Genomic DNA, 14,553 nt, shown 5'->3' with positions numbered 1-14,553 from the left:
AATTTCCCGCTCGTCAATACAAATAATTAAATAAATATCGGACGCTGTATTCTCATTATTAGCTTCCTCTTCACACCATCTATATAGTGTCTAATAACAGCAGCAGAATCTATCGAAAACAATGGAAGCAGAGAATATTAGGATTAATAATAATAATAATAATAAGAAAAGAAGCAGCAGAAAGCCACTGGCAGATTGCACGAACCTTTCACCATCTTCCTCAACATCATCGACTAACAACATTCCTTCTTCTTCTTCTTTTAAGAAACCATCCATTCTCTCCTTTTCTCTTAATAAATTCCCAAACACCAAAAATAAACCTGGATCCACCCCTTCCCACAAGACCCCTGCTTCCAAATCCGCCGCCGTTTCGCCCCCGACACCTTCTCACCCACCTGAATCCTCTCCTCTCCCTGGTAATCTAGGGTTTCCAGTTCGTTTCTATTTTTCTTTTATCGAGTAATTGCTCTTTGCGTGATTTTAGATTTATGGGTTTTTGTTATCTTATTAACTTTCGCCATGAATGATATTATTCTTTAATGGGTTTTTACCCTTTTTGTGTATTGTTGTTGATATAGCACAATTCGATTTCTCTGTGTTATTTTTGGATGCAATATTATTGTGGAGGGAGTATGCTTGTTTGGTAAATTTCTCCGGGTTTATGTATTTATTCATTTACTGAATTCTGAGAGCTAATGAGATTGATCATGTTTTATGATGTGAGATATTTAGGAAGTTTCGGTGATGAGATTTTTGAGCCGCATTCAGTTTACACTCGGAGACAGTCTACCGAAGGTAAAAGGAAGAGTAAAGGGAGGGCAAGTTTCACTCCTGCACCGAAGACCGAATTCGCCTCGTAAAGTTTCATTCACTATCTTTGTTTTGTCTTTCTTTTTTCTTTTACCCACTTAATACGAATTCATTAACATGAAGATGAATACACGTATAGATATTGTTATAACTGTGATTCGAAACAGCGAGCTACTTTACATCGTTCTTGTGATGAATGAATCATCGATTTACATAGGTTTGTATTCAGAAGAGCTGGCAGTGTCTAACATTTTATTGACAATGTCTAACTGGATTTTTATTGTTTGAAAAGGCATCTACTCCCTCTGTAAATGAATAAGTGATTGAATTGTGGAATTTTGAATGTTGATGGTAGTGGCTTTGTGGTATTTAGTGCCAATTGTGAATTCACATGTTAAAACAGGATAGCTACTTATGTTCTAGAGGTCTGTGGTCTTTTAGCAATTCAATTTCTAATAATTTGAAACTCTGTGCAAAGTGGAGGGATAAAATGGTCTAAAAGGATGTAAATGTATTTTTTTTCCTTATTGGAACTCATGTTATTTATTTTGGTTTCATCTCTCATAGATGTATTCTGATGGATGCTTAAGGTGTAGTAAACAACATTATGCTTACTTGGTGAAACTGCCAAGTAAGCGTTTGGGAACACGGTGCAAACCGCGTTCCCAAAAAAAATTTAAATTTTTTTTTGTTTTTTTTTTTGCTAAAATTTAATATGGTTTGTATGTTTTGGATCGTTTTGATGTGCTGATGTCAAAAATGATTTTTAAAAAATGAAAAAACATCATTGACATGCATTTCGGCACAAAAAGTTATTAGAAAAACAACCGCTACTACACTGCCAACCACTCTTTAACTGAGTTCGGTTTTCCTTAGGTTCTCTGACTTTGATATTGGTCGAACACAGATATGAGAAGCCTTGAAGTCCACGAACTGAAATCTTAGCAATTGTAATAGCATATGCTGCTTCAACTAAAAAACTTATTTTTGTTGTTGCATGAAAATATTGCTAATTGGTTTAATTTCATGTAATATTTTGCTCCAATGTGCTTCCCTATGTATTCATTTATGTGCAGATTCTCTCATTATAGATCTTTCTGGTTGATGAAAAACAAATGTGTTGTCATACCATTATGCTCTCTCAACCTTGTTTCCAGTCTTCATTAACAAAAGTCTTTCTGGTTTTGCCTCCATTGCAGGTATAAAATGAATGATGTTGGAGTTACTCATCCATCCAAGTCCTTGGCAGTGCATCGCAAAAAGGTTGGGGGATCAATGTAGTCTGTACTTCTAACCATTGGCTTTGGCATTGTTTTCACTATTGTTAAGCAAATCAGTTTTAATTCTAAAATTTTGTAAGGAGGCGTGCATCTCCTGGTCATTGGGTCATTTTGATTTCTGTGCTCATATGGATGATTTCTATTGTTATTGCTACCCTCTCCCATTGATTTCAAGCTGAGAAATTTGGGCTGTGCTCTTATAAAGAAGCATTTGATAAGTTCTTCACACGTTTTGCTTTCTGATACCCTTTTACTATTTTCTTTTAGGAGCATAATCAGGTTACATCCTGTATAATGTTGATCGAGTATTTATTTGAAGCATTGCTGGCAATTTTAAGGGAATTAATAATTGTTCTTCTCTGTGGTCATGAAATAGTTTGTCCTATGTAGAGTCGGTTGTTAAATTAACTGTTCTGTTTCTTCTTGCATCATTTTGTAAATTAGCTTTCTTGCTCTAGATTTTAAAAGAAATGCATATCTAAACTCATTTAGCTTGACTTTTAACTCTACAATGTTTTTACAGAGACGATGTGGGGCACTGTCTGATGGAGATGAGAAGAAGCATGCCCTGCCACAGGATTATATTGAGCAGCAGAGAGCTTACTTTGCAGAAATCGATGCATTTGAACTCTCCGAGGAGGAGGTTGGTTCAAGTAATGAGTTGGACTGATTGGATCGAGATGGAGAATATTCTACATTATAGGATGAGCTATCAAGTCAGACTAAGCATGAAATTTTATATGTACATGTAGAATAGTTTAACACTCATGTTCTGCTGTAAATGCCTCCTAACTCGTGTGCTTGGCAATGTTTGGGTGTAGTTTAATGCACGGAAAATCCTTGGGCGAAAGATTATGTCTTTCCATAGAAAAATGTTCAAGGAAATGAACCTGGATAGATTTCTCTGCAATTTTCCAAGTTCTATTTTGCAGGGAGTAAAATTTACGGGTAATGAGTTTTCTGTTTACAAGATTTGTAAATATTATGCATTTATTTCATTTTGCTGACCATTTGAGTTTCTGATTCTTGTTTCTACACAATTTCTAGTGGAACTATGTTGCAAGCTCTAGCTTCTGAGATGGGCGAAACATCTTGAATGATATCACAATTTCCTCTCTTTTGTTTCTTTATCCAGTTCATGGGATGGTAATGGTTTTTCTCCGTTACTCCAGTTCCTTGAAGGGAACCTAGAGCCGCTGTAGGATATATACTGCTGCCAGTCATAAAAGATGGGCCGCTTTCTGCAAATGAATTTTGATACAAGCCGAGTTGTTTTTCTCAACAAAAGAATGTTCGACGGAAGTCACGGTGAGTCTTAATTGGTGCACTGGTAAAAATCTTGAATTGCAATCATAAGGATGCAGATTGAAGTAATTTTGAGAGCAGCAGCAGTCAAATTTATACCAAGATTTTTTTTCAGATTAAGCTTAAATTATCTGATTTATATCAGCTGAAATGGAGAATTGTCTCTAATTTTTTTCCTCCGAGCCAATGGAATCACAGCTGAGTTATTTTCCTTTTTTATTTTGTGCTATGATAATACGAAGCTGTAGTAAAATAAAACTGTATCGCCTGAAAGAGCTACCATGTCGAGCGTGTTTGGCAGTGTGGTAGTGGTTGCTTTTCAAATAGCTTTTCGTGCCGAAATACATGCCAATAATGTTTTTTCATTTTTTAAAAATTATTTTTGACATCAGCACATCAAAACGATCCAAAAGTACAAACCGCACTCAATTTTAGCAAAAAAAAAAAAATTTAAAATTTGATCAAATGCAGGTTCAACCATAGAGCCAAACAGGCTCGTCCTATAAAGAGAGCCCTTGTGCAGAAAAGCTTGTTATGAGAGCACTTAGATTAGAAGTGGGTAGCTATTGCCTGTTTGAGAGTGTGTTTTTAGTTGTTTTTTACTCAAAAATATATTAAAATAATATTTTTTATTTTATTTTAAAAAAAATTAGTTTTGACATCAACACATCAAAATGATCTAAAAATATTAAAAATATATTAATTTAAAATAAAAAAATCTAAACTTTTTCAAAAATATTTTTAAAACCCAAAAGCAAACAAGATCACATGTGAATTCGCAAAATCTCTGCTAGCTGTGAGAGAATCTTTCTTCCCAACCCAACTACATAGGCCTAAAAAGTATTACTGGCCTCGCTATCATAATTATGTTTCTACTCTAGAGTGAGAAATACCAACCATGGTTTTGAAACTCGACCCGATCAAGTGATCGGGTCACGAGTCAGATGGGTTGACCTGGGTTGACCCGGGTCAACCCAAAAAAAAAAACATCTATATAAAACACCTAACTAGTTACAATGCAACACTTACATAAACCAAATTTAAATTATAAACCAACAACATAAATTTAATTCAATATTCAAAACACAAACCAAATATAAATTCTAAAATATTTAATACAAAACATCCAACAACATAAATTCTAAATTAACAACATATTCACTTTTGTTGAATGAACACATTAAGTTCTTCTGTGTTCATAGGAGCAAAATTTGGATCAAATATCGATGGAATTGAGTCACTTTGCATCATATGAAGACATTTTAAGACCTGACATAATTTATAAGAGAAAATATAATTTCAAGCCAACTCACTTTGCAATCCATTTATTAGATTAACAATGACAGCCCCATTGTTAATCACACATAACAGAAAAAGACTAATCAGTTGATGCTCTAGAAAATTAACAATGACAGCCTCATGTTTTCTCAACACAATACATTAATATTTGGAAACTGTTTCTCAACACAATACATTAGTATTTGGAAACTGTGGAAACTGACCAATTAAACTAATGGGAAATAGTTATTAGCAGCTGAATTGGAGGCAAAACACAATACTCAAGTGACCATCTAATCTAGACTTGGGCTTTATTTCATTATCAAGTCAGCTAGCAAAGCTAAAAATCGTTAACACTAGCTAAACACAATACATAAACAGACATTTTGGATATTAACACTAGCAAAGCTAAAATTCAAATATCGAGGGTCAATCCCCCAGTAGCATTTCTTAACCAATACAGCAAGTTGCACGTGAGAATATGGTAATTTATTCGCAGTAACCTTTTCTTTTCGATAGATTTCAAACTTGGGTTTAGAATTTCCTTTTCTTCGGCATAACTTGGGTTTCTGCAATGTGTAGAAACTGTCGAATGCAATTGACATCAACAGATTCAACACAATACAATATGCACAATTATTTGCAGAATAACTGCCGAATGCACTTGATAATGGTATTGGTAAAAGAATCATGGTAATAAGCATCAAATCATACACAAACAGAATCGTTTTCTTTTTTTCGCAGAAATTGAAATCAGGCTGCAGAAAAGAAAAGACAGAGAAACATACCTGAGGTGATTGGGCTGCGAATGAATCAAAGAACAACGAATCGATGCCAGCAATTGAAATTGATGCCAGCAATTGGGCTGCGAAGGAATCGGTGCCAATAATTCAAAAAACGGCAAAGAATAAAGAAAACAGAGAGTGAAAGAAGGAGATTCAAACCTTTTTCGCAGAGAAACAACAGCGATCAAGAGTCAAGATGTCTTCTACTCCTCTGCTTCTCAGCTGGGTTTCAAAGAGCTGATTTCCTCTTTCGTTAATTAGGTTTGCAACTGTCCTCAATTCTGCTTCATTCTTCTTCAGCGTTTTGGCCTTTTAAAAGGCCAAAACGACGTCGTTTAATAGCTGCGAATATAAAAACAAAATAGACCGGGTCTCACCCGGGTATGACCGGGTGGACCGGGTCCCGGGTCGACCCGCCGAGTCGACCGGGTTTCACTGGGCCAACTCCCAAGCGGGTTTTTACCTCCACCCGGACCGGTCCCAGGCCCGGGTTGGCCGGGTCCCGGGTAGACTTGCCGGGCCGGTCCGGGTTTTAAAACTCTGATACCAACATTTAGATAGCCTAGGTCATAAATATTGACTAAAATAAGAGTGAGAAATTTTATGCTTTGCATGCTACTAATTATTTATTTTGGAGCTTACATGAACAACCGAGTCTCTGGCTGCCGGAGCAACAATATCAGCACAAGACACCACGCAAGGACAAGCTCTTTCTACTTGAGCTTTAATGTCATCAATTACACTCTAATAGAGCCATTGTTAGGAACGGCCGTCTTCTCACCCGTAAAGATGGCAATGTCATCCAACAGAAGAGACCCATCACAACCCTAGCGGCAGCATTGTCCAAATAGATTGCTGATCATCAGTTTTTAATAAGGAAAAAACGAAAAACAAATTAAATAATTAATAAACATGCAAGATTGAGAATTTGTAATACATATACTAAAGGATAAAACATGCCAGAATTAATTTCATGTACTGACATTAACGAAGCAGTAGTGAAAAATGCCCCCATGCGTGTTTTCCTTTTTTATAACTTCAGAAACTCCTTTTTCACGTTGTTTTGAAACCCGGCTGATCCGGGACTGGAACCGGGTCAAGTTAAAGAAAAAATAGAGAAAGAAAAAACCTAGTGTAACCCGGTTGACCCGGTAACCTGGTTGACCTGATAAGACCCGGTCAAAAACCTGGTTGTAACTCATTAATTTTTATTTTTTTTTACTAAAACACTATCGTTTTAATTTTTTTTTTAAATAATCCTAATGACCGATAAAAATTCAAAACCCAGGTGTTGAAGTGGCCGGGCTGAAAACTATGGCTCAAATATAGCAAACGCTTTTGGCTTGTTTTCGAGTGGTGATTTGGTGATAGCATGCAATCAGCTACGAGAGAAGAACAAGCTACCAGGAGATAATAAAGCGTGAGAAACTTGTAAGGAACCATAACCATTTAATTTGTTTGAAATATTGACATTAAACCTAGGAAGATGATGATGATGGTTAATTCATCTTTGACCCATCCTATTTGTTTGAAATGGGCATAAAAAATTGTTATATATTCTTAATGAGCTAATATAAAATTAAAAATATAAATTATCATCTAGTTTTAAAGTTACTAGAAACTTTACCTAATTTTTAAAGGTTCTTCGTAAGCTGGTTATATAATAGAAAAGATAACAATTACTTTATCCATTTTTCTTGAAGTAAGATGATTCGTTTTTGTTTCCAATAATAAAAGGGTATTTATTATGCTTATATGATAAAAATTTACCTAAATTGAAATATGTGCATTTATTATTAAAAGCAAGAAATTATTAAGATCTAGGATAGTGATTTGAGACTTGAACTTAAAAACAAGGCTTAATCCTTACTTATGAAATGAGTACAAAAAATTGCTATTTACTTTTAATAAGCCAATATAAAACTATATCGATCTAATCCAAATAACATCAACTCATTTATTGTTAATGCTATATCCAAGAAAAAAATTTAATTAGAATTTACAATTCATTGATCAATTTAAATTGATGAAGAACATTCAAATAATTGAAAGAAGTAAAAATATAAAAATCAATGATATTTACATATCAAAACTCGTTCATGCTTAATGTAATTTTCAAGTAATAACCTAATTAAGATTTATAATTCTTAAGCTAATTTTGAGTAATGATATATATATACATATCAATAAATAAAGCAAGATCAAACAACACTAACATCAAGAAATTGTTTAGCATTAAATGCGATATCCGAGAAGAAACCTAGGCAGATCTTTAGCAACAAGAAAAACACAACTCAATGTCATGCCAAAGCAAAAAACACGAGAACAAATTTACAAAAGGGTGTGTTTGGCATTATATTTTGGAAATGCTTTTAAAAAATAAAATAAAAAATTACTTTAAATTAATATTTTTTTTTTGATGTTTTCATATCATTTTGATATACTAATATTAAAAATAATTTTTTAAAAATAAAAAAAATATTATTTTAATATATTTTAAAATAAAAAATACTTTAAAAAACAACCACATTACACTCCAAAAACATACTTATTGTACGGAGAACAAACTATTATATCATTAATAAAATCTTTTATTCCCGTCATTCCAATCCCATCATAGGGTATATAGATTTCATCCCTATTCTGCTAAAAAAAAATAAACTGACAGTGGGTTCATACCCCTACCCCCCTAGGGTAGCCACAAGTGTGAGATGTAACCTCATACTTCAAATATTCACAATAATAACAAAGAATAAAAATTATAAATGTGTTACGATTTATTCAAAACTGAAAAAAAATTTATTTGGGATCCGAAAAACACCTATGAGAGCTGCTGGAACGGATTGGAGAATACTGGACCTGAACTAGATAGGGGTGGCACATGCGCCTCACGCCCTGGCGCGTGGGCATACAATGTGGAGAGCTGGCGCATTCGCCGATGCTGAAACCTAGAAAAAACACAGAAAATGATTTGATTTGTGGCAGAACAAGGTTGTCAATCCTGCTTGATTTTTTTGGTGGATTTTTGTCGGGTTTGAGGCTGTTAATTAGCTACATTTATTAAATTAAGCTTATCTCTTTTTTTCTCGAGGATGTTTAAAGGAAAAAAACTAAACTATTATTATTATTATTATTATTATCAATTTTATGGAATATTTTTAACAATTAAATTCGTGGTTAGCTCCGGTAAACATAACAGGTTTATTTGTTAATGGTCGATGGAAGTCACCATAAAATATGACTTTCAAGTGACACGTGGCATATTTCAACTGGTGGTGTTTAACATTAAAAGAAACCTTTTATTAATAAAATCTTGTCTTGTCTGGACCAACGATGGAGATGGCCTTGCCCCACTAGATTTCATTGGTAGATATTGAGCTTCAAAAAAAAAAAAAAAACAAAAAAAAACAAAATTCCAACCACGGACACATTTTCTCAAGTAAAAAGTTGGCAGCTAGCACGACCAATTCTTGCTAAACAGCACCAATTTTAAGGTGAAATTAACACAAGATTTTTCCTGTTTAAATTTTTTAAAAGATTTAAAATCCTATTCTATTAATTTGAAAATCAATAATTTGTTTCCTTCACTAATTTATCCTAATTAAAACCTTTTTCTAGTCAAAAACTAACTTTTAAGTCGGTTATTTTTTTTTTCTATATTTGCATCATAAGTATACTTAGATCTTAAAATAGTATTTAAGCAGTATAACTCTTTGTACTATTTTTTGCCTACCTTGATATGCAATTTCAATACAAGCTTTGTCAAGATATTTATACTTGTAATTTACTCTTTTGCAATTTATCTTTTTACAATTTATTTTCTATTTATTTAATTTCAACTCAATGCTCTATCTTTATATTTAATCTATCAATTTATTTATAATTTTCTTTTTACGGTTTTATGTTGTATCTATCATGCAATTTATTTATTACACAATTTGCTTTCCATGCAATTTACTTCATTACTAGATTTAACAGTTTTACCGACAGAAATTTCTATTAGTATTTATACTAATAGTCCGTTGATATATATGTTACCAACGGAATCATAGATAAAAATAATCATTCTGAAAAACTCTTATTGATAATTTATAGATTATCTGTGAATCTGTCGATAATAAATATACTGAAGAATTTATATACAGACAAAGCACATCAAAACAATTACATGTTTTATTTCATTGGTATATCCATTTATAAATATAACATATTACTAATAAAATATTATTTTTAATTTTCTCAGTATAGTAACAATACTCTTAGAGCGAGTATCTAAGAGAACTTGCACAAGTTATCCGCGAGTAGCAGATGAAAAAATAAATTCACGCATATAGACGTCCCCTAAACAGTAGAAGGGACAGCATAAATGACAAGGACAGAGCAACGAACATGATGTTGAAGTAGACCTTTGAGCACTCAGACAACAGTAAACATGCTGTCTTATTCTAGATAGATAGGCCTCATTCCGAGGGTGATCGATGATCAGTGTAGACCCTTGGATTATGGTTTGGAACGAAAATTAGATTCGATGAAGGGTTGTTACTCGTTAGAGATCCACTGATCCAGTACTCAACTAGAATATTAAAATGTTTTTGATTTTTCAAATTATTTTAATGTATTAATTTTAAAAATAATTTTAAAAAAATAAAAAAATATTATTAATATATTTTTCTGAGTGAAAAGTACTTTGAAAAGCAACCACAATCATACTCTCAAACACGCTCTAAATCTGTCAAATTATTTAATAGAATTAACCCAAAAACAAAAATCAAACTACTAAACAGCCAACCTTTCTCAGGCCATGTTTCCTGAAAAAGTCATTCTTTTTGGCTATGAAAGGGACGTAAAAAATCTGTTGGGTTATTCCGTCTGTAAAGCAGACCCATTTTCTTTTGTAAAGTTATAAAGATTTTTTTACTAATTCTGTAGGTTAATTTATTGGTTAGATATATAATTAATAATTTATCTGTCAGTCTATTAATCAGTAATTACTATCACAGATTAACTGACATATATAAATTGATTATTGTTTATTTTTATCGTTTAAATCATCAATGTAATTACTAATGAGTGTTAAATCATCAGCACGATCCTAGTTGATGAAACAGTTCCTTTAATAAGTCTATTAATAATTAATATATAAACTAAACAATTATGATGTCTTGTCTAAACTACGAGGATGTTTTATTCTCTTTACTAGATCAACTTAATATAAAATTTCATGATTATCTAATTAAATTTATATTAAGACCAAACTTCAATATCAACACGCCTAACTAGATTATAAAGTCAAAGAGGTAGATATGCACAAATCTTATGCTTTAATTAAGGCAGCCCATTTCTGAATTAGAAGGATTGATTCTTTTCACATGGACATGCTTTACAAAATTCAACGCTTAAGTATAAACATGATGTCGAGTACGTCGAAGAAGGTGGCATAGTGGTTCTTTGTTCGACTTTTTAGGTTCAAACCTTCAAAGATATTTTTTATTAAATTCATGTAAATGCTTGAGGAGTGCACGCTTAAAATCTTTCAAGGAATGCACAGAAATTCGATGTAGAAACTAACAACAGTGAACATGCTGTTTTATTCTCATTCCGAGGGTGATCGATGATCAGTATAGACACTAGCTAGCTCGGATTATATATGGTGTGGAACGAAAATTAGATCCGACGAAGGGTTTGTTACTTGTTAGAGATCCAGCACTCAATTAGAAGCTTCTATAGCCATCGCGTCATAGGTAAAACCCGCGTAGCATAAAGCAAACAAATTAACGACTTCAAAGAACTTAACCGCTAAATTCCAAGAGGGATAAATTCTATACTTTTGGCTTACGGTCAAAGATTATTTGTACGATATTTTCAAAAGAGAGCAAGTCACCATCATATTTATATTGAGATTTATCTCATACCCTTGGTCTTCACAGAATCATAGAGATCAAGGAGCTTCAAATTAATGGGACCCCTTGTGTTTGGCAATTCTTACCTAAACCATTAGATTTTTGACAAATTGTCACGCTTCATATATCATAAGTCTTTGTAGCCTGACAATTCAAAGCCGAGAAAACGTGTTTCCATTCTCAAAGTCTAATCTAACCCTTCTCTTTTTATATCTTTTCATCAATCAAAGAAAATCACTTAGCAATAGTCATCTTTAACTACATTCGTAACGTAGAAAATACCATGCACCAAGAGCCTGTGTTAGGTAACCTGCCGAGCCTAAGAACCTCGAGAAGGCTCTCTAATTCAGTGTATAAATACCACTTTGTTCCACTCCTTTTGAACATCTCAAACAAATCTTACTAGCTAATCATCTAACAGCTCTTGCTTAATCAATGGATTCTTCGTCATTTTCCAAAGCCATTGTAACCTTGGCCATCCTAGTTATGCTCTCCATGGGGAGCTCCAATGCTCAGCTTTCAATAGATTTCTACTCCAAATCTTGCCCACATCTCCTTTCAACAGTTAAACCTGTTGTTCAATCTGCCATAAACAAAGAAGCACGTATGGGTGCATCAATTCTTCGTTTATTCTTCCACGACTGTTTTGTTAATGTAATTCCCCTAGCCATTTCATTGTCGGAAGTGATCCTTTTTTTTTTTCTTCGCTTTTGCATGCATGCAATATTGTTATTTTCCTCTCATATTTTATTGCGGGAAAAAAAAAAAAAACAAAACAGATCCAATTCTCGAAGTAACTAGAATTTATATTAAGTCATAAAGGTCAATATTGAGCGCTTGTCAAGGGTGAAAGCAACCTATGCGTCTAATGATACTTTGGCACTTCCTTCACCATATAAAGTTTGCTTTATTTTTTTGAAAAAAAACACAAGAACTTTTTCTTTATTAATTAAAGGAGCACAAATGTTATATTGTTTTCATCAAACGAATGGTGTTTTTTTTTTTTTTTTCTCCACTGACTTTTTTGTTTTTGGTTTAATTTTCTCCACTGACTTACCTGATAGGTTCTCCTGCTAATTAATACAATGCCACATGCATGGTTTACGTGTTAAAAATAGGCACCGTCTAACTTTTGTATCATCTTGATATGTATGACAGGGATGTGATGGATCACTTTTACTTGATGACACGTCTTCTTTCACCGGAGAGAAAAATGCAGCTCCAAACAAGAATTCTGCGAGAGGATTTGAGGTCATTGACAACATAAAGTCCGCAGTTGAGAAAGCATGTCCTGGTGTGGTCTCATGTGCTGATATACTGGCCATTGCTGCTAGAGACTCCACTGTTATTGTGAGTTTTTTATCCTAATTTTTGGTGTCAATGGCGCCGGATAAATGTTCCAGACAACTAGCTAGCTAGGTATAAATTGTTTGATATTCATGTGATTACTGACATGGATTTTCGTGTACTATTCGTAGCTTGGAGGACCCGAATGGGACGTTAAACTTGGAAGGAGAGATGCAAGAACTGCGAGCCAGGCTGCTGCCAACAATAGCATTCCACGTCCAACTTCTAACTTGAACCAGCTCATTTCTAGATTCAATGCTCTTGGCCTGTCCACCAGAGATATGGTGGCTTTATCTGGTTTGCTCTCCCTTCACTTAATTTTTCATGCTTTGTTTAAGACCCCACTAATTGTGTTTTTTTTTTATAAAAAAAATAAATTAAATTATTCTTTGACCTCTTTTATATATGTAATTTAATTTATGGCATATCTTGACTGTTAAAAGTGTCTTTAATTAAATCAAGGAAGATATAGAATTAGGTTCACGTCCTTTTCTTAAGCTATTCCTAAAAAATACACTTTCAAGAGTAGATCACAATCACCATTGACATTATTCCTAACTTATTATTGTATTATTTTTTCTATAAAAAAAAAACTCATACTGTATTATCATGTCTCAAATGAAATAGTTAGTGACGAAACAATTTTCCTCTTGAATTCTTATACATGTAAGGTTCCCACACAATTGGACAAGCAAGATGCACAAACTTTAGGGCACGCATATATAATGAGACCACCATAGACAGTTCCTTGGCTCAGACAAGAAGGTCAAACTGCCCACGTACTTCTGGCTCGGGGGACAACAACTTGGCACCACTTGATTTGCAAACTCCTACACGTTTTGAGAACAATTATTACAAGAACTTGATTAACAGGAGGGGCTTGCTCCATTCTGATCAACAGTTGTTCAATGGAGGATCCACTGATTCAATAGTCAGTACCTATAGCTCCAATGAAAACACCTTCAGATCAGATTTTGTTGCTGGCATGATCAAGATGGGAGATATCAGGCCTCTCACTGGATCCAGAGGAGAGATTAGAAATAATTGCAGGAGGATCAACTAAATTTATACATGGCGTCGCGACCATTTTCTGATTTCAGTTGAGAATAAAAATTAATGTGATCAATTTCCCTAGCTCTTTTGATTAAAGGTTGTGTGTGTGTGTTAGTTCTAAAGTTCTATAGCTATACCATCTTGTAAGGATCTAGCTTTGATGCGGTCAAGTGGATCAGATTGAACTTTCAAATTTGCTATAAAAGTAGTTGACTTTTTGTTACAAACAGTAAGGCACATATATTCTGCGTAGTTTCTACGTTATTACCAAGGTAGGTGAATGCTGTCCTTCCCATGGAACCTCTACGATATCATTCAATGGAACCTTTCCCCGTGTCCAAGGGAGTCTAAATTTCGCAAGTGCATTGTTGATCTCGATTGCAAACCCGCACTAAGCTGGTCTGATCCAATTAAAGGGATGTTTTTTAAATATTTTTTATTTAAAAATATATTAAAATAATATTTTTTTTTATTTTTTAAAAATTATTTTTAATAACCTATCAAAATATTCTGAAAATATTAAAATAAATTTAATTTAAAATAAAAAAATTAATTTTTTTTAAAATATTTTTAAAACATAAAAACATCAACACCTCAACCTGAAACCATCCCACACTTGAGGCCATCCCCCACACTTTATTTATTTAATTGCTCAAAATCTTTAGTGACTTGGCTGCATTAATTTTTTCATGACAATTAAAATACATATTGTCCCTTTGTATCGGCTGAAAGACAGGTCCTATGTATATAATTCAAGGTGTAAATATCGACAACAATATGTTAAGAGTTCTACAA

At 33.4% G+C, this 14,553-nt stretch overlaps 2 protein-coding genes across 2 annotated transcripts; both read left to right on the top strand.

Moving 5' to 3' along the window:
* On the top strand, positions 1-3,760 carry LOC18104216 (uncharacterized). The gene is made up of 6 exons (XM_052446273.1): positions 1-416; positions 733-856; positions 2,010-2,073; positions 2,614-2,733; positions 2,912-3,038; positions 3,226-3,760. The coding sequence occupies exons 1-6, from the start codon at positions 122-124 to the stop codon at positions 3,279-3,281; spliced, it is 786 nt and encodes a 261-aa protein (XP_052302233.1). The 5' UTR covers positions 1-121; the 3' UTR covers positions 3,282-3,760.
* Positions 3,761-11,659: 7,899 nt separating this feature from the next.
* On the top strand, positions 11,660-13,985 carry LOC18104215 (peroxidase 4). Its single transcript, XM_006375966.3, has 4 exons — positions 11,660-12,012; positions 12,517-12,708; positions 12,837-13,002; positions 13,377-13,985. Exons 1-4 carry the CDS (start codon positions 11,794-11,796, stop codon positions 13,766-13,768), a joined length of 969 nt encoding a protein of 322 aa, XP_006376028.1. The 5' UTR covers positions 11,660-11,793; the 3' UTR covers positions 13,769-13,985.
* Positions 13,986-14,553: the final 568 nt, after the last annotated feature.

Source organism: Populus trichocarpa, chromosome 13 (assembly GCF_000002775.5).
Source record: "Populus trichocarpa isolate Nisqually-1 chromosome 13, P.trichocarpa_v4.1, whole genome shotgun sequence".
NCBI lineage: Eukaryota > Viridiplantae > Streptophyta > Magnoliopsida > Malpighiales > Salicaceae > Populus > Populus trichocarpa.
The sequence above is the reverse complement of the archived record's forward strand: the minus strand, read 5'-3'. Positions and strand labels throughout refer to the sequence as shown.

Coding starts and splice junctions, on each gene's coding strand:
- LOC18104215 (XM_006375966.3), top strand. CDS start 11,794: ATGGATTCTTCGTCATTTTCCAAAGCCATTGTAACCTTGGCCATCCTA. Junction 12,013..12,516: donor TCCACGACTGTTTTGTTAAT/GTAATTCCCCTA, acceptor TATGTATGACAG/GGATGTGATGGATCACTTTT. Junction 13,003..13,376: donor AGATATGGTGGCTTTATCTG/GTTTGCTCTCCC, acceptor TATACATGTAAG/GTTCCCACACAATTGGACAA.
- LOC18104216 (XM_052446273.1), top strand. CDS start 122: ATGGAAGCAGAGAATATTAGGATTAATAATAATAATAATAATAAGAAA. Junction 417..732: donor TGAATCCTCTCCTCTCCCTG/GTAATCTAGGGT, acceptor TGAGATATTTAG/GAAGTTTCGGTGATGAGATT. Junction 3,039..3,225: donor GCAGGGAGTAAAATTTACGG/GTAATGAGTTTT, acceptor TTCTTTATCCAG/TTCATGGGATGGTAATGGTT.